This window comes from Etheostoma cragini, chromosome 21, assembly GCF_013103735.1.
Source record: "Etheostoma cragini isolate CJK2018 chromosome 21, CSU_Ecrag_1.0, whole genome shotgun sequence".
In the NCBI taxonomy this organism is placed as follows: domain Eukaryota; kingdom Metazoa; phylum Chordata; class Actinopteri; order Perciformes; family Percidae; genus Etheostoma; species Etheostoma cragini.
Genome location: NC_048427.1, coordinates 11180016 through 11206891, shown reverse-complemented (window position 1 = coordinate 11206891; position 26876 = coordinate 11180016). Strand labels below are relative to the sequence as shown.

At 40.5% G+C, this 26876-nt stretch overlaps 2 protein-coding genes across 26 annotated transcripts in view; one reads left to right on the top strand and one right to left on the bottom strand.

The window, feature by feature from the left end:
• The window catches only part of LOC117936870 (testicular acid phosphatase homolog), a 10503-nt gene extending 3258 nt beyond the window's left edge, over positions 1 to 7245 (top strand). The window contains exons 5-12 of the mRNA XM_034860337.1: positions 785 to 940; positions 1195 to 1293; positions 2959 to 3054; positions 3441 to 3573; positions 3863 to 3945; positions 4039 to 4145; positions 4405 to 4586; positions 5363 to 7245. Coding sequence (XP_034716228.1) covers positions 785 to 940; positions 1195 to 1293; positions 2959 to 3054; positions 3441 to 3573; positions 3863 to 3945; positions 4039 to 4145; positions 4405 to 4586; positions 5363 to 5472 — 966 coding nt within the window. The 3' untranslated portion in view covers positions 5473 to 7245. The remainder of the gene's footprint in view (positions 1 to 784; positions 941 to 1194; positions 1294 to 2958; positions 3055 to 3440; positions 3574 to 3862; positions 3946 to 4038; positions 4146 to 4404; positions 4587 to 5362) is intronic.
• mybpc2b (myosin binding protein Cb) overlaps positions 5679 to 26876 on the bottom strand; it is a 21627-nt gene continuing 429 nt past the window's right edge. The window contains exons 2-33 of one of the 25 annotated variants that reach the window (XM_034860309.1): positions 22995 to 23012; positions 22424 to 22447; positions 21592 to 21615; positions 21447 to 21467; positions 20828 to 20851; positions 17992 to 18009; positions 16604 to 16672; positions 16357 to 16505; positions 16159 to 16276; positions 15995 to 16046; positions 15719 to 15778; positions 15351 to 15517; positions 15022 to 15154; positions 13669 to 13793; positions 13425 to 13530; positions 12489 to 12655; positions 11976 to 12141; positions 11761 to 11867; positions 11636 to 11665; positions 11340 to 11482; positions 10403 to 10562; positions 9541 to 9645; positions 9211 to 9399; positions 8963 to 9097; positions 8566 to 8733; positions 8320 to 8408; positions 7415 to 7610; positions 7106 to 7245; positions 6772 to 6931; positions 6552 to 6688; positions 6121 to 6307; positions 5679 to 5812 (exon numbers count right to left, since the gene is read on the bottom strand). In XM_034860309.1, coding sequence (XP_034716200.1) covers positions 5787 to 5812; positions 6121 to 6307; positions 6552 to 6688; positions 6772 to 6931; positions 7106 to 7245; positions 7415 to 7610; positions 8320 to 8408; positions 8566 to 8733; positions 8963 to 9097; positions 9211 to 9399; positions 9541 to 9645; positions 10403 to 10562; positions 11340 to 11482; positions 11636 to 11665; positions 11761 to 11867; positions 11976 to 12141; positions 12489 to 12655; positions 13425 to 13530; positions 13669 to 13793; positions 15022 to 15154; positions 15351 to 15517; positions 15719 to 15778; positions 15995 to 16046; positions 16159 to 16276; positions 16357 to 16505; positions 16604 to 16672; positions 17992 to 18009; positions 20828 to 20851; positions 21447 to 21467; positions 21592 to 21615; positions 22424 to 22447; positions 22995 to 23012 — 3413 coding nt within the window. In that variant the 3' untranslated portion in view covers positions 5679 to 5786. The remainder of the gene's footprint in view (positions 5813 to 6120; positions 6308 to 6551; positions 6689 to 6771; positions 6932 to 7105; positions 7246 to 7414; positions 7611 to 8319; positions 8409 to 8565; positions 8734 to 8962; positions 9098 to 9210; positions 9400 to 9540; positions 9646 to 10402; positions 10563 to 11339; positions 11483 to 11635; positions 11666 to 11760; positions 11868 to 11975; positions 12142 to 12488; positions 12656 to 13424; positions 13531 to 13668; positions 13794 to 15021; positions 15155 to 15350; positions 15518 to 15718; positions 15779 to 15994; positions 16047 to 16158; positions 16277 to 16356; positions 16506 to 16603; positions 16673 to 17991; positions 18010 to 20827; positions 20852 to 21446; positions 21468 to 21591; positions 21616 to 22423; positions 22448 to 22994; positions 23013 to 26876) is intronic. The other 24 variants (XM_034860310.1, XM_034860311.1, XM_034860317.1 and 21 more) reach the window with 24 other exon arrangements.

Genomic DNA, 26876 nt, shown 5'->3' with positions numbered 1-26876 from the left:
ACAGTGCAGTTGGCAAAATATATGTTGGGCTGCATGCTCAGCAAACTGTCACGATGATCTGATTTCCGCTTTCTTTTGCTGTCTGTTTTCTTTACACTCGCTGTTTCCTTTTTTTTTTTTTACCTAGCTCTCTATTACCACCCTCTCTCTCTCCATCCATTTAGTCCTCTTCTCCCTCGCATAAATAACACACAATTACTACAAAAATAACAGCTCTTCTTAGGACCTGTCATTGGCATTTTGTCGCCCAAGTCTCTGTCAACTTGTTCTGTACCTTTCAGCCACCCTGCCATGTCTGTTTTAATTTGACAAAAAAAAGGGGGAGGGGGGCAGCATTCTCGGCATCACAGGAACATCCAACCATGTCAGCGTGATTTACTGTGTGCAAAGACCTGACACGGGGTGATGGAGAGATATAGACGAGCGAAGGCTGATGTCAAAAAAGATCACAGTAAGACGGATCTTGCCCCCCTCCCTCTCTCATCCATTTGGATCTCTTCTCACTCCCCTCCTCTTCTTGTTAAGGGAATACCTCAGTTGACTTGGGAGAAACACAGCACACTCATGATACACTGCTGCGTTGCTGAGTGCATTCATTTTTGCATCTTTATTTTAGAAACCATCTACTTTCCAAATGTGATTCTTTTTTAGTTTCCAAGTGCATTTTCAACTTCTATAAAATAGTAAGCCTGATTGTTTAATTTGGAAGAATACAGTAGGAATTCGTGCCAGAGTACAAATACAGATGCACTTTAACACCATGTTCCCACCTTGTTTCCAACAGCTATATGTGAGGAGCACTGACTACGACCGCACTCTGATGAGTGCCCAGGCCTGCCTAGCTGGGATGTTCCCCCCAACCAGACGCCTGCCTCCCATCATGCCCCAGTTACTGTGGCGGCCCGTTCCAGTGCACACCATCCCCAGGGCCCAGGACAAGGTGGGCTGCTGAGCCACATCAATATTTCCTTTCACACGGCAGCCACACACAGCCGAACAGAAACTTGTACAAGTTAATGTGTTTCTTGCTCTGTGTTGCTGTCTGTGTTCACCTCAGCTGTGAACCTGCTGTGCTGAAATTCCCTTCTGTTTTAAAGTGTGAAATGAACATATAATTGTGCCCAGAAGACTTGCAGTACCTGCAGTTAATGTGCATTCTTTCCACTGATGTGCGGTTGTTTTCGATTTCTCAAGCTGCTGAAGTCTCCAGGCAAAGACTGTCCAAGGTTCAGAGCACTGATGACGGAGACCTTCGAAAGCGAGCAGTACCAGACATTCCTAAGGGCTCACCAGGTAAGACAAACCACAGAAGAAGAGAGTCATCTAAATACACTCATCCTCTGTGTCTGCCTAATGACGTGAACGTTCTACTCACAGCTCAGTTTGTGTTAAACACCACTTTTCCGTGAGTCATGTGCCTGTTAAACACTAAAAACTTGTTTGTAACTCTGTTTTTTTTTTTATCAGTATAATTATATAATCAGAACTCCTGTGAATAATAATCCAGTTTTTTCTCACCTCAGCTACTTCTTTTCTTCTTATCCGAGCCTTGATTTGTAAACACTGTGAAATGCACATTTGTGCAAAACAGTGAAATATACAGTATATTTCGCAGTTGCTGGTGCCACCGTTATCAGCACCTCCAGTGGACGTGTTAGTTATGCTGTAGACATCATGTCCTGTCAGTGATTTTCTCAGGCACGGTGACTACAGTGCCTCGAAAAAGCAACACAGTGCAAATTCTCTCACATTCTCAGTGAAGCTAATTAACGGTTGGATTGAATTAGATTAAGAATTACAATAAAAAGGTTTTAATTAAACTGAGTCCCATGTGCTGCCTACTAAGGTGGTGTTTCAGATCGGGACAGGGCCTCCTGCGTTGAATTTTTACACCCTCTGCTGGAGGCAAGATGGTGCCATTTCTCACTGTCTTGTTTGACCAAAGGCTGAAGTAAACAACAATCACAGAATCAATAAAGAATGCAAATCTGTACCATTAACCGACCAATGTTTGTTTAGTTATCTTATTAGTGCATCTGCAAAAACAACCCCAAAATGTTTAATACCTACATAAAGAGCATTTAAATTTGCATTTTCTGCAAACATTTGAGAATGATGATTTGAATGTTGTGATGGAGCGTAAAAAGTAGTGTACTTAAGTGCAGTTTTGAGATACTTATGAAAGAGGGTGTCATTCACTTTTTAACTAATTGGCACTGATTGGGAGTGTGTGTGTGTGTGTGTGTGTGTGTGTGTGTGTGTGTGTGTGTGTGTGAGTGGGGGGGGGGGGTAGGAAGGTGTATCTGAGTGTGCCTTGAGTCTGTGGTCTACTCACATCAAACACTGCTGGCTCTCATTTCTTCTGTGTTTCTCTGTGTGCAGGTACACATGTGAGGTATATGTCAATATCTAAATATACAAAAAGTGTGGCTTCCCTTTTTTCTTTTTTGTTGTTGTTGCTTTGCCCTCTAAACAGCAGAGAGTCAGTTCAGCCCTATATTCTGCTAGAATCTCTTGCAAAGCAAATGTTGTCTGATTACTTTTCCATTCTCCTAGACTTATATGTGAATGCCAAACGGTCTCAACACTGTACAGTAGGAGCCAAGGTTTGCCTACATAGGCCACGCTGTGGTACATTCTTGCTGATTCTGGTGTGTCAAATCTAGAATCTGTAGGACCACTGCAAAGTACCCCAGTGGGTGTGTTATACTTAACTTAAGTATTATCCTTTCATGGTACTTTACACTTACTTGCTCTACCAAACTGTGTAAAAGTTGTTAAAACTAACTCCACCTTTGGTCATATTCAACAGTAAAATACTACATGTGATTTTAAATGCAGTAGCTTTCACTTGTAATAGATTACTTTTGCTACTGGTAAGTAAGTGAGTAAAGGATCTGAATATGTCTTACGCCACTGGTTGGATCTAATTTTCTAACTCTTTTCTTTACATTGCAGTACTTTGTGGAGGGACTTTCTAACCACACTGGCTACCCTGTCTCCAAACTGGTTGGGAAAAAAATATGGAGGGTTTACGACACTCTTACTTGTCAGGTAGACTTTCTTTTTCACACATCTGCCGTTTACAAATGCTTTAACAACTGATACCAGCTGCAGAGCAATGAGAGTCAAACAAAAAGAATCAGTTTTCTTCAACACATCTGCACAGAGATGGAGAGGGGCCTGGAGCGTGGGGCAAATAATTTGTATCCATACAGTGAGACATGAATGTGACAACATATTTAAATGATAATTAAAGCACTAGGAGATGGGTGGATATTAGGCCAGGTTGAATACTTTCATTCACACTTGCAAAATTAGCTTCTGTTATCTTCAGACTGGTGCTAAAAATAGCTGGGATAATGGAGACGAGTTTGACCTATTTAAACACTTTTTACTGCAATTCATGTGTTGTGTAATGTGATTTATTTCTTGTGCAGAGGATCCATAACTTGACTCTCCCTCGCTGGGCCACCCAAGATGTTCTGGACACCCTAAAGAGAATTGCATCATTTGAGGTCATGTACAGCATCCTCAGTCACAAGAGAAAAGAAAAGGCCAGGCTCTCGGGAGGTGAGGAGTCACATTAGAGGCAATTAAATCAAAACACTCTTGTGAGAATAATTTTTTATTTTGTTAAAAAAGTTATTGTATGTGATGTTGTGACTGCAGGCTGAGGCATTGGTTATGCTTCAGACAGTGTAAAGTGCTGGGCCAGCCTTTCAAAGCATATTAGCACATATGAGCTAATGGGACAAAGATGATTACAGCGCTAAGATAGGGTGCTCAGTAAGGTCAAAACAATTGGTTTGTGGGAAAAAAAATGATTTGCAATGTTGACACTGATGTGTTTATTTACCAGGGGTGCTGCTCAATGCCATCCTGAGGAATTTCTCCAGGGCCGTAGAGCAAGGGAGCACTCTGAAATTCATTATGTACTCAGCCGTAAGTTCACCGTTTGGGCACATACACACATTTATAATTTATCACGCAAACTGCTGTTTCACATACTCACCTCCTTGATGTTTCTCATTCCAGCACGACTCTACCCTCATCACCCTGCAGGCAGCTCTGGACGTGTACAACGGCCTTCTCCCTCCTTACGCTGCCTGTCAACTCTTTGAGTTCTACCAGGAGAATGATGGGTAATGACATCCTGCCTGCTCTTTGCATACTTAATTACACTATCTAGGTCAGATGGCAAAAGACCATCAGATTTTGAGCAATTGCATCCCACTGTTTAGCCGCACCGAACCATTCAACTACAGTTTCCTTTTCAATTCGATAGAAATCTCGAAGCCATCTGGGTCTGCAATGGACAAATTAGCACATGATACAACCCTGTTTACATAGCACATGTATGTCATCACATTGTGGTAATGAGATGATACTGTAATTTCACAGTTCCTATTCTCTGGAGCTGTATTACCGCAATGACTCCAAACACGACCCCTACCCCAACCCTGTGCCCGGATGCAACGGGCTGAACCCCTGCCCTTTGCCCATGGTCACTGAGCTGGTGCGGGACGTGGTGGCAGAACAGTCAGAGGCCGAGTGCGGGTTTAACACAAGATTGTCAAGCACAGGTAAAGAAGTTGTTTTTTTTAATTCTCCTGTTTGCAATGACTTATGTTTCCATACATATTTTGACATTGTTAATGCTTTGCCTGCATACTTCACTTGTAAATACATGTATACCGGTATAAAACACTTGCACAAACTGTATATCCATACCCCCATGTGTATAGAAACACATTCTTATATATATACAAGCATGCATAAATGAGAATGGATATGAGTATGAGGGTATATAAGTGAGAGTATGTACTGCATGTGTGTGCTTCGTATGTACAGTATGAATGTTCATGATGTAGGAGGTCGGTTCACACAAACCTGTGACTTTCACCCAGGTATGGAAGTCCCAGGTTTGGAATGGTATGGGAACATATGTAACAAACGTACTTACTAAGCACACAAACACGCATGCACGCACATACACCTACTAAGTACGCACATGCATAAATGCTCACACTCATATAGCCTCATACTTATACACATTCTCAGGGTATGGATGCATACATGTGTACGTATGTACTGTATGTATATGTGTATAAGCACATGAGTATCCATGATTGTGCAAGTGCATAGTATCAGTATATATGTGCACCCAAGTCAAGTATTCAATTTTGGCCTAAGCGGCTTCTCACACTTCGCTGCAATATGATTATTCCTTTATTCACTTTAGGGACCAATGTGGGGATTTTCAGCACAGACTGTCTGATTTAAAAATATCAAGACTTTTGGAAATCTTCCAAATGTTCCACATTCTAGGTACCCTAAACAGGATTTCTGCCTCCCACAGGTGTCATAACAGCTCTTGCAGTGGCTGTGGGTGTCCTGGCAGTGGCACTGTTGTTCAGCATAGGAGTGGCAATCCACAGGAGGAGAGCACACTATTCCAGGGAGGTGTAGTGTGGACAACTGTCACAGATGTGCCAAATATACAGAAAGGTGCTTCTCTAATAATACGTGTAATGTATTTTAATATCCTGATTATGTGTGTGGAGAGGCTTGTGAGCTTCACTTCTACAAATGCTGTTAGTGTGACTAAAAACTACAAATGTAAAGTATGTTAACTAACTTTAATAGAACATACATTTGAAATAAATCGTTATGTATAGCAGGCATAGCTACATTTTATTTTATTCACTCTGTGACAGTGTATTCTAAATACTGACATTCACAGTTTGGTTCATATGATTTCACATTCTTTGCTGTTCGGTTTCTCACTTCTTCTCCGGGTCTGCGGCAACTGTGGGATAACAGGACAGATGATGAGAGTTAGATTTTGTTGACATAAGCCCTAATTGAATGGCAAGTATTTTGTTTCACATCCACATTCAAACAATTCAATTCTATTGCAGCTGTCATCGTAAAAACACAGTCAGCTTTTAGATTTGAGTGTGCGTCACATAAGTAAAACTAACCTCGTAATCTTCTGTATTCCAAACCACAAAATAAAGTCCTCCTGCACTCAAATTACCAACGCTCCCCCTCCTTCATCCCTCCCCTCCCATCTGCCTCCAGCCCTGCAGCCCCTCTCATCCCCTCTGTTCTTACCTCGGATGTCCAGCTTGCACTCCACTTCGTCTTGGCCCAGATCATTGACAGCCATGCAGGAGTATTTTCCAGAGTCAAAGGTTCCTGGCTTGCGAATATTAAGGGTCAGCACTCCCTGGTTGTTCTGCATCAAGAACTTGGGATCCTGACCGATGATCATCCTGTTCTTCATCCAAACGATCTTAGGCTGAGATATGGAAAAAATAAAGTTATTTAATCATCAGATGCAACATTTCAATGTTAGATTACAGAAAATTTGTCTTTTCGCGCAATGTTGTTTGAAATTGAAAGGCTGCTGCTGGTAGATCTGCGTACATGTCTCTCTTACAGCAAAGTTCAGACCTTTTTTTTTTTTTAGCTTATGAGAACCGGCAGTGTCAGACGCCTCCTGTGAGTCACACTTCGCGGCCTATTTTAAAATGCAGGTTTACCTTGGGGAAGCCTCTAACGGCACAGCTGATGGCGGTACTGTAACCGGCCACTGCACATCTGTCAATCAGGGGCTGAGTAAACTTGGGCACACAGGACATATCTTTCTCCTTGTAGGGGTTTGTTTTGATCTCCAGGCCTATGGAGAAAGGTGGGAGGGTGAGGACGATTGTATAAAATGCCGTATCCACTACAAACAAACACCTGCTGGACTACACACACCTTTCTTGGCGATGACAGCCGTGTTCTTGCTTACACGCGCCTCCTCGCTCAGGCCGCAGATGTTTTCACTGAAGACACGGAACATGTATTCATTGCCCATGATCAGATCTGAAGCCGTGCAGTTTGTCCGTCTGTTGTGTTCATAAACAGTGAACCATTCCTGTAGAGAGAAAAAATGTGATAATGTTAAATTCAAGTGGGCATATAGTAAAAGTGTCTGACACTGTATTCGCAGCATTATTGTTGAGCTGCAGGCCCTACTGTACATGCAGCAGACTGTAGGGATGATCTACTGTAGGTTTGAAATGCTACCCCCCTCCACCTCCTTTCTCACCTTGGTCTTGAAGTCTGCCTTCTGGATGGTGTATCCAGTGATGTCACAGTTGCCATCGTCCTTGGGGGGGGCCCACTCCAGTGCTGCATTGAAGCCCCAGACCTCTGTCACCTTCACGTTCAGAGGTGGGCCAGGTTTATCTGAATGGATTAAATGTCAGAGCATTTCAGTTGTGTTGAATTTCAGAAGTGGTTTTCTTCAAAGAAACGAATAGTTGTCACGGAATTGCTGACACTGATGGATAAAGTAACAACATTTTAGCACAAGTAGAAATGGATGTCCCCAGTTGCAGAGAGCTGACAACCTTACCAACAATCCTGATGACGACGGTTGCTCTGTCCTCCATGTTCTCGATCTTTAGCACCAGCTCATATGTTCCAGAGTGCTCTCTCTCTGCACTCCGGATAAAAAGGATGGTGTCCACGTTTGAGTTACGGACACTGACCATTTGGGGGTCAATGGGTTGACCATCCTTGTACCAGGTTGCAACAGGGCGAGGCTTACCCTATAAGACACAGAAATTGGCCTTTTTTTTAGTATAAAAAAATATTTGCTTTTAGTCTTTTTATTACAGATATGACATTTACTAATCCAAAATGATTGATGGCACAACATAAAAAAGTCTTTTGATTTTAATGTGGTGCATGGTTAGTTATACTGTGTGAGCTGTAAACATACAATACTTGACAGACAACATCCTAAACAGAAACCTAGACACAGTATATGTTATAAGGTACTGATTATAAACAAGAAAAGTAGAATCTCATTTTCTTTAGACCTTTCAGAGTGTTTCTCGTTAAAGTTAGCAGGGTGAAAAGGGCACTCCTACGATGAATAATAGTGTTAAACAAAATCTAACTTGTGTGCATATGGTAAATGTGGATTTTATTCTTAAAAGAGTATACCACCAATTTTGCATTGCACTTCTACAACACTGACTGATGGACTGTGAAGAAAAAATCCATGCAGCAGAAACTCAGATATTGCCTTTTTATTTAATGCAGCTCCCTTTGGAGCCACACATATGAAAGAATTTCACATGTGCAGTAGTACTCCCTGTAAACAGACTCCCCTCATAGACATTATGCATTTATTTGTTATGGTTTATTACCAGTTTCCCACTGGTATTATTTTCGATATCACATATTTTAGTACAGAGCTTTCATGCAATATATGGAACCAATCTAAAACCTTAGCAGAGGTTTGTTTCTAACCTGGAAGGGGATGGTCAGGTTGATCTTTTCTCCTACTTTCCTGATGTACTTTGTTCTCAGCTCGCGAGGGAGGCGGATCTTAGGATGCTCTAAAGCAGGAAAAGACTTGTTATTAAAATATACAGTATTGTACTATACAAATAGAAATATGTGTCTGTCTATATAAACCATAAGAAGCACTAAAATGCCATAACTGAATATGAGATATAATCCATAAAATATGTTTACAAGTACTCTCTAACTCACCCATGATCTCACGGATGGTGACGGGTTGTCCAAGCACAGCTGGAGGACTGCGTCCAGCGATGTTCACTGCCACCACCCTAAAGTTGATCTTCTCCCCCACTGGAAGGCCACGCACCACAAATCCCTGCCTCTCACAAAGTTCCTGGTTTGCCACCACCCACTCAGTGTCTGGATGTAAAGAGAATTACATGCAGTAGATCACAGTGAGTGGGATTGAAATCTGATTACTTTTCATGGTCTTCTTCTATCACATATATTCATTCTCTCTTTGGGTCTATGACCTGTTCCATTTAAAACTAACCAAAAAATGCCTTTAAGTTGCAATTTAATTAGAGAATTTTGTTAAATTCTCCATATGTGTATGAATCATTGTAAACAAAATGTTTGGTCTCATCACCTCCTTCCTTGCAGTATTCAATAACATAGCCATCCAGGCCCCCAGCTCCAATCTTCTCGGGGGCAAGCCACTTCAGGGTGCATGTGCTGTCTGTAACATCATGCACTGACAGACGTATTGGCTCACTAGTTGGGGCTGAGGGTGACAGAAAGAGAGACTCAGGAGAATCACGGGGTTGACTGAAGATGGGTAGGCGCACAAATGGAGGAAGCCAAGAAAGATGGAGTGAAAATGGCTGTGATACGTACCAATTGGCATGAAGGGTTTGGAGGTGATACTTGGCGGAGACATGCCAATGCTGTTGATAGCAAACACCCTCATCTCATACATAACACCTTCAATCATCCTCTTAGCCTCATATGTGGTCGATTCATAAACATCAAAGTTGAGTTTTGTCCATCTGGAGGAGCCTTTCTTCTTCCTCTCCATGAGATAACCTGGTGAAGGAGAAACCAAGAAACCATGAAACACAGGCAGAATAATAATTGAATACACCCAGAAACCCAAGAAATGTTATCAAAATCCCATATGCAAAGCCCATTAAATATGAACAAGTGAAGGCAATGTTCATTCTTCACCTTTGAGTGGAGCACCGCCATCAAACTTGGGGACATCCCAAACAATGGTGCCGCAGTCCTCTCCCACGGATGTGCATCTGACATTCTCAGGGGGGTCAGGCACATCTAAAACACGATAACAGTTAGTTTTAATGTACATCAGAAAAGCTTAAAATTACGGTGGCCAAGACGGTTCAACACAAACACAAAATCTACAACACAAACGCAAAAGCTACAACACAAACGCAAAAGTTACAACACAAATACATAAGCGCCGACGGAAGTGAGTGTGTTGTTGACAGGAGGAAATTTCTTGTGTGTTAAGTAAGTGTTACATAACTAATTATGATTATTGACGCTAAATGATTGTATCAAAGAAGCAATGAGGTCCAACATCTTTTTTATTTTCATATGCATGTCCATACTCTTCCCTTAGACTACAAAGCAACAGCTAAAACGTTATCTAAATGGCGCCCAGCATCTTTTAATGCCCGAGTGCTACGTTTAAAGTGTAGTTTAGTGAAGTCTAGTTAAGTGAAGCTGTTAAATCACACAAATATACTGTATATCCCACTGTCATGTGTTTGTAACTTGCTAACCGTATCTATCTGGTTATTGATCAGCTCCCAGTGGCAAATTTCCTCGGTACAGTTGGTTTGGATAGTACGTGTGTGTGTGTGTGTGTGTGGGGGGGGGTTATAGTTACAGTAAACAGATGTTTAAAGTGAATGCTATGTCTGTGGCTTTTGTTTTTGTGTTGAACCGTCTCAACCGCCACATTAAATACATGTGAACTATTTAACAACTGGTGACTTATAAACCACGTCACACCAAATCACAGCACGGGATTGCCTGTTGACATTATGATAAGATCTTCACATACCCACAATCTTCACAAACAGCATAGCCTTGTCCTCTCCGGCAGGGTTGGTAACACAGATGGTGTAGTTGCCCTCATCCTCCCTCTCTGCCCCCTCTATGACGAAGCAGCTCAGATCTTTCCTGGCCTCCACCCTTATGCGCCCTTCAGTGTCTGTAATTGGCTAACAAACAGCAAACTAATTTCAGCATTTAAGTGCTTTTAAGTGTGGGGTAACTTGCAGTGGTATTTTAAAGTAGTGCTGAAGATGCAATCATCTGAGTCAAGCACACCTAACTAAATGAGTCAAGGTTGATTAAGACCGACATTTATTTTCATAAAATGTGGGTGGAGTTAAACTTGACCCTAAAATTCAGCTTTAAAACACAGCTTTCTTTAGTCAGGTATGTGCAAAGGCTCTCTAAAGTGGAGGTGTGAAAATTACAAAGGGGCTCCTCTACAATGTGCAAGTTCAGAAGCAGGGTTCCCCCTAAAGTTAACCCACAGCGGCACACAGGGTAACCAGAGAGAATTTGGGGCAAATCACAGAGATGATGGGGCTGATGAGAAGGGCATTTATGGGCCAGTTGAGTTAGCCAGAGAGAGACTTTGGCTGCACTTTGGCCTACCAGTGGTCTAAAGCCCATATGTGACATTGTGGCAAAACAAGCATGTAGCTGTCCCCCTAGGGCACAGACATTTCCAGTCCCTGTGTTTGCACCCCTGTGCCCCTGACTGCCTGTGGGCACATACATTCACATTGGTTGGGTCAAATCTAAACAGAACAGCAGTTTTGTTTGCTGGTGAGGTAGCATTTAAATGAAGCCCGGTGGAAGAGACAAAGAGGGAGAGGAGATAGTGAGCGCACAACAAAAAACAGGCCATACAGCACAAAGATGTTCACCTTCCAATATCATGGATTAACAAATAAGTGTTCATATTTTTCTCGTCACATCCTTACTTGATCTCCTTTAGACCAAACACAGGTAGGTGCTGGCTCTCCTGTGATCTCCACATCCAGACGGAGTTTATTGCCTGCCACCACAATGATGGTGTTTTGGGAGACCATGTTTCCACTGGTGTCCAGGTGGATCTTTGGAGGATCTGGTTAATGAACAACGCACAAAATAGAGAGAGAGCGAGAGAGAGAGAGAGAGAGAGAGAGAGAGAGATTGTTTATGGAAGTGGGATATGTGATATGAAGATTTAAAAACAGTTTTGAAGTATTTGTGAACTGAGACCATTTAGGCTCCCTACCTTGTCTGGGCACATAGTCGATCTTGATTTCTATTGTAGAAGAAAAAAAGTTTCCATTAATATGTAGGCAGGTAATGACTCACACATCCACAACAGCAAATTTGTATTCATTCTTTCTTTCTCACCCAAGAAGTTGAGTTTGGCAGAAAGTGACAGAGCGTATCCATCAGGAACAAACGTGTAGTCTCCTGCATCCTCTGGCTTCACTTCATCAATAATCAGCCGGTGAAACCTGAAGTAAGCAACAGAGAACATTTTTAATAAAACACAGGATGTGTTTGATCCACAATTATGAGAAATATTCAAAAACGCTTTTGAAACTATTCATATGTCCTTGTACCTTCCAATGTGAGTCATTTTAATGCGTTCGCTTGGCAAGACCTCCACTCCATCTTTGAACCACTTTCCTGTGACCTTGTCATCAGACACCTCACACTTGAACATAGCCTGGTCTGTTGCCCTAACTGTCAGGTCAGCAATGTCCTGCAACACCTCCAGCTGTTTTTCTAAATAAGACATTGGAAACCACAAGAGAACAATTCAGGCAGGAAAGAAGAGCGTGTGAAGGTAAGGGGGCAGGCTGAGGATAAGGCTCATGATGGCAACGTCTTGACACCCACTGCCATGAGTTGTTAGCTTGTTGGTAAAGAGAGGCGTTAAGCCCTTGGGCCAGCAGTTAAATTCAGCTGCATCCTCAGAACTGCATTTAAATGACAGAAAACCAGATTAAATATAGTAAATCTCTAAGAATTAAAGTGTGCACACTAATTCTTTTTAACAAACTAAGACAAAGTACTTAACAGTTATTTAGTCTTTGTTTCAAATTTTAGAACATATTATTTTCCAGTGGTACCTTCCACCTCCAGCTCTCCTTTGGTATGCCCCCCATTTGTCCAACAATGGTACATTCCAATGTCATCCAGTGTGGCCTCTTGGATGATAAGTGTGTGCTTCCTTCCATCCTTCTTGAAGCGATACTTTGTGTCTTTGTCTTTGTGAAGCTCGATATCCTCAAAGAACCTGGAAATGAATAGAAAATGAGTGCATCTCTTTGAAACACGTCCCCGCTAAATGTTTAATACTAAACAGTGTGCAGGATGTCTGATGTCAATTAACAGGATGTACTGTGATGTTGGCACCATTCAGTGGCTGCTAAAACATTGCTTTGGACATAATATGAATGAGCTTTCATTCATCAATGAGAATTTGAAAAAAAGTCTGTGCTTAGTGAGCTGTGTACTTTACACTGTAAAGGATTGGATGTTTCATGTCCAATGGGCCAATGCTAAAAACACACAGGCACCTTCAGAAAGACTCCTGGGTTTACTTGGGTTTCCCCTGTGGGGATCTAATTTTATATCCCCAAAGAGGTCCCCAGGACATGTCTGTGTTCTTCCTATAATCTGATTAAGTACACACACACACACACACAAACACACAAACACCCACACACACGAACACACAGCTCTTTTCATGTGATAACAATATACAGTATCATGCTTTATCATACATACAAATACTGGGTACTTTCTATTTTTTTTAATAAACCTAAGAGCAAAGTTAGCATAAAGTGTACGATTACTCACGCAACTCCCCCCCCCCCCCCCCCCCCCCCCCCCCCCCCCCACACACACACACACACACACACACACACCTTGAATCTTACTCTACCCTTGTACCCTTTTCCCCATTTTTTATGATGGTGAATGGTGAATGGACTTAAAGCATAAAGCCGTTTCTAGCTTTATTGAGCCTATGCAGTACATTGTTAAATTACAGACATACTGACCACATGACATTGGCGCCTTCTTCCGACACCTCAACCTCAAACTCCACTCTCTCTCCAACGACAACGTGATAGTCATCCATCAGCTTGGTGATGGTCACAGGGGGCTCTGAACATAGCAAAGAGGGACGTTAAAATTCATAAATTTATGAAACTCAATGTTAATGCTACATGGTTTACAAATTCACTTGAATTATGTCAGATTTTTTACTGCTGATAAATTGTCAAAAAAGAAAAGCTGCTGTACCTTTGACAAACACCTCTGTGAAACACTTGTCCTCGCCGACCACACACTCATAGGCAGCATCATCAGCCAGGCTCACCCTATTGATGGTAAGGGTTCTGACATTCCCACTTGACTCTATGATGTACCTTAAAAAGTGACAAAAACTTTCAAGTTTAGCTTCATCGACACATTGGCATGTTTAAGTACAAATGTCTTCAATTAAACACGATAAAAATATTAGTCTAATTTAGGTTGTCTTTCAAATGTAACATATGTGATGTTGCCAATTACTTTTAAAGATTGAATTTTTGTTAAGCGAGCCCAGTTAATGCATTCTCAACTAAGCTATAAAATATAAATAAGTAATGAGCTCACATTATATAAGACCTTTAAACTTATGTAGCTGGTGAACACTAGGACCCAGGCACAATTTGGCCAATCAAGGTGAGAGCATCTAAAACTTTAAGTGGCTAATGAGGCACAGGTGTGTCAGCCTCATTCATTCTCCTGTGAGCACCCCTGTGCACATGCTTCCTTGGTAAGCCAAATAAACTCTGTGTTTTTATAAAGGATTATGTGATTGTTAGGGTAATGATTGTATGTTTATGGAAATATTGACCTTATTGAATTTTTCTTACAAAAGAATTGAATTACAAATGTGGGTCTGCCAACAATTTATTGTTTTGTCTGTCAATGGTCATAACAGTCCAGATATAGTGGCACTGGCAAGGTGTGAGAATGTCTCTAATATTAAACTTCTACTGAGGTTGGACTGAAATTAACATGTGCTGTGTTTAATTCACAGACAATGTGCTGGTTGCCATTTACTTCACACTTATTTTACATTGTTTTACTCATGTTTTATTAGTAATTTCCGCTTTAGTGTGGTTTTTTGATACTTATTTGATTATATTATGAGCCTGATTTCCTATTGTACTAAACCAGCCTGTTATGGCTCTTTGACCAACACTGACTGTTGGCTTTGTTATTGAAGTTCACATGTATTTATATCAAGCCTTAGTGCAACACTGAGAGAGGTGCTTTTTGCATTGGTTTTGCCATGAGATGTCTCAGCGGGGAGACTCACTTAACCCTCTTTGAGGCGCCCTATGACTGCCTAAAAATAAAACATGTTGATGGCAGCGTTTCTGAGCATGGCTTTTGTGTCACCGACACTTTTAGCATGGTATTTTTAAAACGCTGCCCATTAAGTCCATCGAAGCTTGAATGATTAATGTGAGACAGCCTGATGCTACAGTCTAATTAAGCAAATGTCTTTCATGGAGCTAGCACAGGGAAAAAAAGATGCAAAAAATCAGTGTCCTTGAAATAACGATAATTGATGTATATATGGTTGTGCTTTGAAGCATGTACTTGGCTGAGGGTTTGATCTCCTGGCCATTCTTCAACCATTTGACCTGGGTGTCGGGGTCGACCACCTCACACCTCAGGACAATCTTCTTGCCCTTTTCCACTGAGTAGCAAGACTCGAGCCTCTTCAGGAAAGCTGGGGTTACATGCAGAAAGGGAGAAAAAAAAATTATCATCTTAACAGCTCTCAAACACCTCCCTTCTCTTATTTCTGTGTCCCATTTCATGGTGCTTTTCCTTGCCAACTTCCTTCCGTCCTTTCCTCTCCACCTCCCCTGAGGTTAAATCTCTCTTTCTTTCCTTCCCTTCACCTCTTGCTTGACATGACTTACCCTCGCTATGCTTGGGCTCGACGACCTTCATCTTTTTTAGACGCTTTAGCATGCCCCTCAGGTCAGTGATGCCATACTCAAAGGCAATTTTCTCATACTCGCTTGGATGGGCACTCTTAAGCAATTCCCACACGTCGATCTCTGGTTCCTCTTTTACTTTCTTCTTCCTGTCGGTCGAAGGAAACAGATACATGTATATATGTGTGTGCGCGTGTGTACAGTGTTTATATGTGTAACTACTTTATGTACAGTATATGTTTGTGTGTGTGTGTGTGTGTGTGTGTAATTGGTCCTGAAGAAGCCCCTCTTTTAAGGAAACAATTGTGTGCCTGATAGTTTTGCAAACTAAATAATGCTCTGCTCCTCACTTCTTAGTGGCTTTCAGCAAAGCGCTGAAATCCAGATCTCCGTCGTCCTCGCCAGCACCCCTGTGTATAAAAACAGAGATACAGTGTGCAAAGAATACCATGTAACTAAGATCAGGCATACCCTCTGATATGTTATATTCAATTTACTAAATTGTCATACCACCTGTGCTGAAAGACACACACTATAAATAGTGTGTTTATTCCCTCTTCTGTAGTCTCACACAGGCACACATAAACTACTGATACAGGCTGAAATGCAAACCCCAGCGCCCTTACTCTCTCTTGAAGGCAGACAAAATATCTGCCTGCTGCTGCTCCTGCTGTGCCGCTGTAACAAGATAAGTTGCAGAAAACGCACATTAGGGCTGGATCACATCAAAAACAGCAGCACGTATGGAAACTGAGGCAGTCTCAGCAGGCCAGTGTCTGTTTCCACTCACCCTCAACAGAGATCTCAAAGGTGGAGCTGTCACACTTGTCTTTTGCCGTTACCTCGCACCTGTAACCCCCAGCGTCTCCTGCGACCACTTTGATGATCTTCATTTCATAAGTATAGATCTTTGGGACAGGGGAAAAATATGACTTAGTACTTCTCAGTTAGTTAGGAAGGAAGAGGAACAGATTGGTCAAACACACACCTTAGTATTCCTGTCATAAGTTTCCTTGAACTGCATATGTTTCCCAGCCTTGCTTCCAAGGTCCATCCACTTTCCCTTCAGCCATTTCATGGTGGGTTTTCTAGTCAAGGTGCTGGAGTCGACCCTGGCTATGAGAGTGACATCCGCTCCTGCCATGCACCAGTAGCAATTAATTCATATAACATAATCAGGTTTTACACTATGGATTGCTTTTGTTTCCTGTTGCCAATACATTAGCATTTCCAACCTGCAACAGCGACTACATTCTCTGGTGGCTTCTCAACGAATAGCCCAGTAAGCTCAGAGCTGCCTTGCTCTGAAAAGAGAGAATTAATTAGTTTGCTTACTCTTGCAATTATTAAATCAATTTTGATGGATTCAGCTAAATTAAACACTGAACGAAAAATACCCAAGAGCCCTCAAACAGCATTGGCAACTACGGTGTGCAGCAAACCAAAATGCAAAAGACACCTTAAAATGTTTGGACATTTGAACAACCATTGAAGATTGTAAATCACACAGACTTTGCACATACAGTATATATGAAACGCATAAAATCCTAAAGAAACAAATGGCATTTGGTTAAAAGCACCAAAAGAGGAACTATGACAAGTAAAAAGTTTCTGAAAACATATTAACATAAAATGTTGCACATACAGTACTTGCTTAGTTTTAATGCTGAGGTATCATTACAAGATGTCAAGCATATCAAAGATTAGCATTTTTTAAGCTAAATTAGAACATTTATCAAAAAACTATTAAAAGTTGTATCATAACAGTTTTTGCTTTTTCAATTGTATGTATGGTTTTTCTTGCTTATTGCAAATGTAAGTATCCTATAGATTTAAAGAGAAGTCATCTTCTGGCAAATGTTCTGTGCTACTCTTTTGTTGTTTGTCTAAGGTTTGCATTAAAGTAAAGGACAAACGAAAGTAAATAAAGAGTTACTGTGCTCTGCTGCACTGTGCTCCTATGGACATTTCCAGTGGAGCAGTGATTGGGTTTGTTTTCCCCAAAAATAACAGATAAGTCTTTCCTTTTAATTCATGTTATCCTGTATGTGCAGTAGGTAAAATAAGTACAGCAAATGAGACATTGAACATATATAGTGTTTCCGAACACAAAGTTGTGTGAACAGTAATACATTTCATGTCCACAGCTCCAAACACATACAAAAATAAGAGAGGATTGTGGGTGTTTCAGGTATTCAGGCAAGCCAAAGTTCCAATGACACATAATCTCTTCAGCAAAGTATCTTTACCAATTAGAAGGTCTAGAATGTGTTAATGAACCCTGACTGAGCTAAGTATAAATCTTCAACTGCACCTGTTGACTTCCATTTATCAGCACTTTCTACCCATGTCAAAGATGTAGCATTCAAGGTGCAAACCAGTGAACATTGCATACTTAACTTATTTTAATAGGTATTAGCATTAGCATCTGAATACAGTCATACTATACAGTGCAAGTCCCTAATTTGTTTTACACATACCCAAAATCTCATACTTAAACTTGTTGACATCTTCATTTGGCATGATGTGTGACTAAGACATAACACATGGGATGCATACAACTGCATTTTATAACATTATATTTGTATGCAGTGGATGGTCAAATTCCTGGACTGTGCCTTACCCTCTGCTGGGTTTGTTCCTGCTGGTAAAATCAAATTAACATATGGAAGTATAACAATTTGTGGTTATACTGTACCATAAGTCAGTGTAAACTCTTGAGGTCAAACAAGTGCAAGTGAACAGCAATTAAAGAGTAATTATTATGTAGAATTATTACATTAATACACACAGGGAAATGCAATCAAAACAGAATTTATATCGTAACTGTTATCAATCAAAACAGAAAGTAATCAAATGTGTTAATTACTGCATGTTTAATCACAAAACTTGTGATAAATTGAAATCACCACGTTTACTTCTTTTGGACTGATATTGCCAGGCCGCTTGTTACAAAAGAGGAAATTACTTTAACCCGTAAAGAGCATGTGAATACGGGCCGCCTTAACAAACCACTAAAATTTGACTTGAAAGAAATTTTGTTCAGGGCATCGACATGTTATGAACATAATGTTATCTAAGTTTTGTGCATTTCCAACTCAAGATACCCTAAGTCTAATGCAATTCTGTGCAAACTGTACACGTATGCTCTTATCATTAAAACATTTCCAATACTGGTGCAAGTGTCCCAAAACTGTCACAAACAAACACACACACACACACACACACACACTACCCCCATGAGTACTGTATAGTTTTAAACGGCCTTGGTCAGCATTGGTATGTTGAGCACTTCCCACCTTCCCACACAGAAATTCCACTCTAACAGACACATTGACGGCGTACTCAGAGTGACTCCGGAGTCACGACTTTGGGGTCAAACAAAGGGTAGCCATGAAAAAATCAAACCACCACCAATGGCTTCTGCGTGTATATATCGTGTATATACATCATGCTTTGTCGTTAAAATTATATCCCAAGAGTAACTTAATGATTCCATAACTCTAAGGTAAGGTAAGGCAGATTACACTCTGTGTACTGTAAGCTTGTTCCCACCGATAAAGATGTATATGGATCGCCTTGCATCTACACTGGAGTGTTAGCCATGCTAACCACCCGCTGATAATTTGAATTAAATCACTTCACCATAAAAAGATAGCGTTTTGTTATATCTAGCGTGCCCAAGGGAAACGGCAAGTGCTCCCACTGTGGGATGCACATGGCTAATGGTGAAAACCACAAGGTGTTTCAATTGTGCACAGTTTGCACTTGCTGAGGCCTTTTGCTTCTTTGTTTCATGCTCCAGTTTACCGATAATCATGCTGTGCCAATGTGATTGTCTTTTCTTTCCACTCTGTGTCCCAGCTCATGCTGAGCTATGTCTTATCGAAGGATACTTTGATTTGCTGACTATGATATCTTGGATGACCTCCCTGGTTGAGCTCTGCTTGCAGTTTCCTAGTACAGCCTGATGTTAATAAAAGTGTCATCTATTCAAATGTCACTTGGTATGTTAGCAGCAACAGCTGCCATTGTTTCACAACGACTGTTACATATATAGCACAACTGTGTTCCCACTCATTATTTGAGTTGCCAGAGGGAAAGAGGCCAAAGAGAGCTGCTATCATAGCTCACAGATAGGATGGGATTGGCAGCACTCTTCACATAAGAAACAAATTCTTAAAGAAAATAAACAGTAAACTTTGCCATTGAGGTGTACCAGCAGTAAAAGACATAGGTGAATGAGCCAAGAGCCTCTTTCCAACCAAATATTTACAGGAACGTAGTTGCAGGAACATTCCACTTCTAAACTAACTGCTGTCCCCCAAAACGGGTTTTGTCAATTGCATTCGCACTGGCAACATGGCCAAAGGAGCTGGTAGGAGGGGTTAGGGATCAACATGGCAACGGTCTTTATATCGTCGTCACTTCACTTTAGCACCTCATGCAAATCCACATTTGCACTAGCTCAGTGGAGATTTTTCCAAAGATTTTTAATGGTTCTTGTGGATCCTCTTAGTAGGTCCCTCTGCACCTCCTTTGTGGCTAACATGGCTAGCAGCGCCAGCACCTCCACATCAGTCCACTTTTCAGAGTTCAGCATTCCGTCAATTCTCATAGTAATTCAAGTATGCTTTGCTAAGACGTCATGGCTTTTACAGATGGAACGCTGTGGCGGCGTGACTAGGTCACCATTTGGAAAAGGGAAAAGGTAAACCCTTTCCCTGGAGTAGGCCCCGAACAAGTTACAGAACTGCGGACGGAGGAACTCAATAATCCCCAAATTGGTCTAGAGTGAACACAAGAAAAAAGGTAATAGGAACAATATGTTTTAGGAACCGCAAAAATTCCCTCTGGTTGGAAAGCGGCTATTGACAGCATCACACACTAAACTGCAAATGAAAGCATTTTAGTCAGCACTTTTTTTCTTTTGCTACAAAAAACTGCAAGCCCTGATGGGGATTTTTAGCAGAGACTTTCATTGGATCTATCTACACGCAAAGTACAGTAAGAACAGAGTTGCTGACAAAAGCCGAAAGGCTTACATACAACTATGGAAACACATACTCATTCTCAACTCATCACATATGGGCCATGTGGTCAGGACTTGTTGGTGGCACGTTTTTAATGCTCTGGGTAACCCTTTGACATTCATTTGAATTGGCAGGTATGGTTAGATTTAGCTAACAAAACTACTTGGTGAGGTTTAGGAAAAGATTTTGGTTTGTTAAGTAAATTGTGTATTTCATGCTGTAATTTCAGTCCAAATCAAAGTAGTCAAAAGATTTCAAATAAAAACATAGACCTAGGTCCACTTAACACTTCATATATTATGTGACATCTCGACTAGCACATAATACCAAAACTATACACAATGTTATAAAAAGTCAAACCATACTTTTTAGAAGGGCACAAATAAATTAACGGACACATCACTATAAACATTGTTCTTTCCTTACCATCCCCATCGGCTTCTGAATCTGCTGCAGACAAGGAAGCAAATGTAACTGACAAAAGCAGCTAGGAAGCAAACGCTTGATGTAGCACAAGTGATGACGTAGAGTTGCAGCGGCGACCAATAAACAAACAGAAGCACCATGCATAATTACATTTCATATACAAATATTTGAAGTGCTTTCCTTGACATGTACCTGGAAATCAGGACATCAAAGTACATTACAAAACTGACCATGTTGCACAAACTGTAAAACCAATCCAATGATTAGTTCACAAATACAGTATCATGTAGTATAGTATCCAGTAGTACTCCAGTGATGACAAACACAAGACATTCAGTGTGAAATGCATAATCCTGAAAGTGTATGTGTGTGTGTGTTGTTCATGTATACAGTGTATGCATAGAGAGATTAATTTAATGTCAATAGTAGACATTGTTTTCTTATAAATGTGTGTCTTTAGGGTGTTCATGAATACATAACAAAACAAGGAAAACAGAACATACCACAGTCATGCAGATACTGTAATTTCCACACAGAGTAGCACATGTATGCACTCATATGTGAATACATTGGGAATTATATAGACAGCCATATTCAAGTGTACAGGAATCTTCCTTACCTCCATCTGTGGGGGGTGCATCTAAGGAAAATTAGTTAAAATTAGCTCCCAATATATGGTTTTATGAGTCACTGTATACATGAGGAGTCTTAGGAGAAAGGTAATGGAAAGTGTGTATTATTCCCTGATGCTAAGAGGTGCCTACCATCTGTCTCTGGCTGCGCTTCTGCTGGGCAAATAAAAATCATGGTTAAGTGGTTGGAAACAGAAAGACGATGTGACCTGGACAATGCTCAATTGGTAACATCTAGGGACAAACTGAACCAAAATACATAAACAGAGAACACTTGCTCACACTTGACATGCCTGCAGTAAAATATAAACCAAAGAGTGAGACTTCACAGATGTGGAAAATGCATCCAGTTGCGGTCAGACAGTGTAGCCTCTATTAATATGGACACAGAAGAGCTTGTCTTGTCTGCTGTGTGCATATGGACAATTTCTGTAAAATCCAAAAGTAACAAGTTCAACATGCTACACAACTCAAAATCAGGAAACAAGAACATGTATTCCCATTTTGGTTTCAACACAAAACAGAAAGAAATGGCTTCACATGATGCTGTCATACACAGAAGACACATGTGCAGAGTCACTTTGCTGATTTCTGACATTAGATTGTTAACAGACACTCAAGATGTAGTTTCACATGTGACTCATGCTGTTGGCTAGCTAAGTAAGGCAAACACGCTGAATTAAAGTAGCACAATAATTGCATTATCCCCCTTCAGCGGCTTCATGTTGTCTCATATGATGTAATTGACTTATGGGCCTATCGTCTTGACACAGTAATTGCTCAAGTTATTATCTATAGTAAAACCACTTGTTCTGCATTATTCAGATAATTACCCTGGCTGATTAGTTCAAATGCACTTCCCAACACTCAACTCAAACCCACTCCATTTCACATATTAACACTGTTATTAACTCAGCTTCACAGAAAAGTGGGAGAATAGAAAAAGAATATCGTTGTCTCTCAACCTCTGCAGTTGGCTCCCGTTGGGCTAAAATTTGTGTTTTTTTGTTAGACATATCAAATGAAAGGTAATGACATGGTGGCCCCATTGGGAAACATAGCCTATGTATAATACACTCCAACTCAAATAGATTGTATCGGTGTGTCCCACATAAAATCCAGGCTGGTATCACCTGATCACACTCAAACATGGCTTGTGAAAACCAAAGCTCTTTTCTCAATAAGCCGTCTGTGTTGTCAAATCCTTTGAGGACAGTCGAGTAAATAGCTCCAGTATTCGGATATATGTACAGTACAACAGATTCTGAGTGTAAATATCTGAAGGCAAAATGGTAGAAACATGCATACAAGAGCATGCAAGCATACATGAATAAAAGCTAATAAATAAAAGTTTATTAATAAAGAAATATGCATGCTGATTGCACACCCTCAGAGAGTGAAAGCTGGGTTTGCTTGGCAGTTGACATACAGTATGTGAGCAAAAGTGAAAATGTGAGAGCCATTATCAAGTCACAGTGTGAAAATGCATTGGCACAAACAGTTAGTGAGCAAATCCTGTGGAACAGCTGACTTACCCTGCCCATCCTGTTTTTCTGAGAATTAGAAACAGAATAAGACAATTAGAAACTGTATTAGTAGACACTGTATCTTTTTAATTTAATTTGGATTGTCCCTTACATCTTAGATCACTTTGAGCAATGATGGATCTAGATCCATATTTCTTTTTAATTACACCTGGTTCATGATATCTAACTGGGTGTTTATCTGAAACGAATGGCTTTGTAAAAAATGATTATTTCAGTAATATTTAGAATGTGTCTGATTTTTTTTTTTTTTTTTTTTTTTTTATTAGTCCATAGAACTACCTACCTACCTACTAGATTAAAACCTCTGTACAATTTCTGGTCTTTTAAAGTGACATACATTTACTGCACTATCTTTACAGAATGACCATTAAGTTCTTTGGCCAAATTGGGCGCTGTAGAGCATGACAGTCAACTTGGTTGGGTGTGGAGCACTGTGGATGGAATTGTTGAGGCCTAAATCTGGTAAAAGGAAATTCTCAACTGGAATAGCGGCATATAATATATCCGACTCATCAAGTTTCTTCTTTGGTCCCTGCACTTGCTGCTAAAGGCCAGGATCGGTGTCTCATGACCTCCCTGAAGTCATGCCACGTTCTCTCAAGTTGTGCACAGCTTCCTTGAATAGTCAGACCCTTTGACCTTGCTTGCTTTACTGGTTTGACAAACCTGTGACACCTGTCCTGGTTGAACAGGTGTCCCAGCAGTATAGACGGACTGGGCTCACCTGGGTCTTCATGCAAAAAGCTGATCTTTTATTAGCATTGCATGTAATGCCACAACGTTTAAGCCCATACTGTTTCTTACATAACAGTTTATCTCTAAGTAACCAAAACAGTAACAAAGTGTGTTACTTTTCACAAAAAGAGAAAAATTGCAATCTCTAAGACTTTGTAAATACTTCACACTCCCCGTAGGAGGATTTAACACCTGCATCGAGTGTTAATCTGCATCAGCATCTGCTAAATCAATCCACTTGGGGTGAGAATCTTGATCATCTTCAACAAGTTTGTGATGAAGCGGTGTAATAAACTTCTGAACAGCTGTTCCTCACTGTTAAATCTCCCCCTCAGAGTCTGTGTTTTTATACATATACACTGGCAAAGTTGTTGCAGATGTATAATTGATAGATATGCTTGTTGGGTGATTTTTATTCTGTTTTGTTTCCTTAGGGGAAATTTCTTTATTTTATTTCCTACATTATATTGTTGCTAGTGTATGTAAGTTCTCTGTAGTATTATATCCTGGATGTATTTGTCTCCATTTTATTTCTGGAAGCATAATTAGTTATGTTTGTTTTATAGGGGTTGCATTTCCTCTATCTTTATTGGTTCTGGAGGTCATTTAAGGTACTCTAAGTCTTCATCTTACTGCTTGTTTACCTTTCTGTGTTTACCACTGACAACTTGATCTAGTGTGTGCAATGTCCCAGACCATAAAAGTTACGAGGCGACCTGACATTATCAAATCCTAATAAGATACAGTATTGATGAGTTTAAATTTAAGGTGGGAAAGTGGTTTGTTTTTCCACCACCTACTATTCAACAAATATTAGAAGAACACATCAATTAATAGTATGAGATCAAGTAGGAACTAGCTTCCTTCCTACTGATTGATTTTTGGTCAAGGGTATTTTCTGGATCTGAGCTTCTGCCTTTTAAGCATGGTTTATTGTCCCAAAGAAGCTTAAACATTTTATCATTTCATGTGAAGGCTTTTTTTTATCCTCAAAAAGATGAACAGCGTTGGGGCATTGGAAAAACGCCATAAAGCAGAATTGGTTCAACTTTTCCTCGCAGTGTTTCATCAGGTTACAATGATGGAAGGAATTTTTGACCATGGCCCACACCTACACTTCCAACCGTCATGTGCTTGATGACATTGGAGCAACAGCATCACATTCCGGGGGGGGGTTGGTGTCAGGCCTGCTGACCATGAGGTAACTCACTCGATGGCAGTGGTACATTAAATAATGATTTATGATTTTAAGTTGGGACTTCAGCGAGATGCAGTTAAATGTGATACGCTCAGGTGTGAGAAACTCTATCAACTTATGGGTAATTAAAAAGCAGGGTGAAAAGATCAAGGGGTTATTGCATAAGTATTTATAGCTGTTAGCTGGGGGTGGGATCTGGCTGCTAAGTAAAGCAGCTCAAAAAACATTTCAACTCATGTCGCATGTAAATACAGAAGTAATTCATAGAGCGGGAAAATATATGGTGTTGCACTGCAGGTTAAGGGTGAAAATGTTGCCACTTCTGTTTCATGTGATTGTACGACTAGTCATTGTGCTGTTTAAAATCACAATGGGTTGTTATGTGACTCTTATACTTTAAGTTTTGAAGTTGAGTTTGGCTGGGAATGAGAGAGTGGTGCAAGGTGCAGACATACAGTGAGGAAAGTGGGATTGCATCCATATTACGTGGATAATACGTGTGGCTGCACATTGTCAAGAAAATTAGTGCCTGGTATAAAAAAGTAAAAAGGGCCTAGCTTAAATCTGTAAAGTTTAGGGACAGATGCAGAGATAAATAACTAAATTGTGCACTGCAATAAGGAGTGGTGTGCTGACAAGTCCAGCAAAGCCCATTACACAGTGAAAATAAGATGAAGGGGTTTTAAAGTCTCAACACTCATCCCGCAAAATTGGCGTGTAAACGTTAAACCTTTCCAACACACTCCTCCCTAATGACAGTCAACTTGTCTAAGGTTTTTGTCACCAGTCATCAGTGATTTAAAGCCAGACAGGGTCAAAGTAGAGGAGGGGCAGCTTTTTAAAGGACTGACAACTACTTATGAGAAAGCAGCATTCAGCCCATGATTCAAAATGCTAGTTGTATGGGAGGGAACTGTAGCTGTGACTATCACAGCTGCAAGCCTTGTTATTTTTAGAGGAAATTAATATGGAAAATAATGTATTAAAAAGAAAATGACTGTGAACAACTTTAAATTTCCCAAAATATATCTTGTGTGATTTGACTGTGCATTCACTGTCAGTGTGTCTTGACTACTGTAATCTACACGAGGCAAGTTATTAACTGTAGCTAGCATGAAACACAACCCCCATACAGACAGCAGCAGTGTTTATTTGCTCATAACTTGCTGTAATGAACCTACCATAACAGCACGTGGAAGCTTTCCAGTTAAGGCGCTCTCTCTGGGCTGATGTCAGTAGCATACTGGCCGTGATGATGTCATAGCAGCTGCCTATGTGATTATTTATGGCCTTTCAAATATCATTTTTGAACAGAAACGACGAGGAGGAAAAATGAGATGCCAAATTAGTTTAGCCACAGTATTTAAATGACTCTTTAACAGCAAGGGACGAGTAAACAGTACTCTAAGAAATACTACTATTACTTTCGGCTATTTTTAGATCAGATTCTGTTTTGGCTCTTTGTCATTTTCTTATCAGGATTAATTATTTATTTAATCTAAATTTACATGAAAGCATTTTATTCTGTCTGTTCTTTTTGTCGCGCTGTGTACAAATACAACTTATTTTGCCAAATGAAGAGGAATTGTGTTGAACTGTCAGAAAATGAAAATGATCCATTTTCAGTTACAGTAAGCAGTGCGGTCATCTGATGTGTTTTGTGTCCCTCAGTTGGTCTGTGAATCACCTTAGCAGTAAACAAGCACTGTGGGTCTGACGGGGGGAGTTGGATACCTGTAAAGCAACGTTTTGCCCCTGCAGCATCTTAGTCATTAAACTAATCCACTTTCATCTAAGCCAAATTGGCATCTTTTTGCACTTTTTTGTATCTATCTGTCTATCTATCTATCTGTCTATCTATCTATCTATCTGTCTATACAGCAGGCATCATGCTCTTTCCCAGATACATCTAATCCCCTCTTCAAAACCCAAAATGC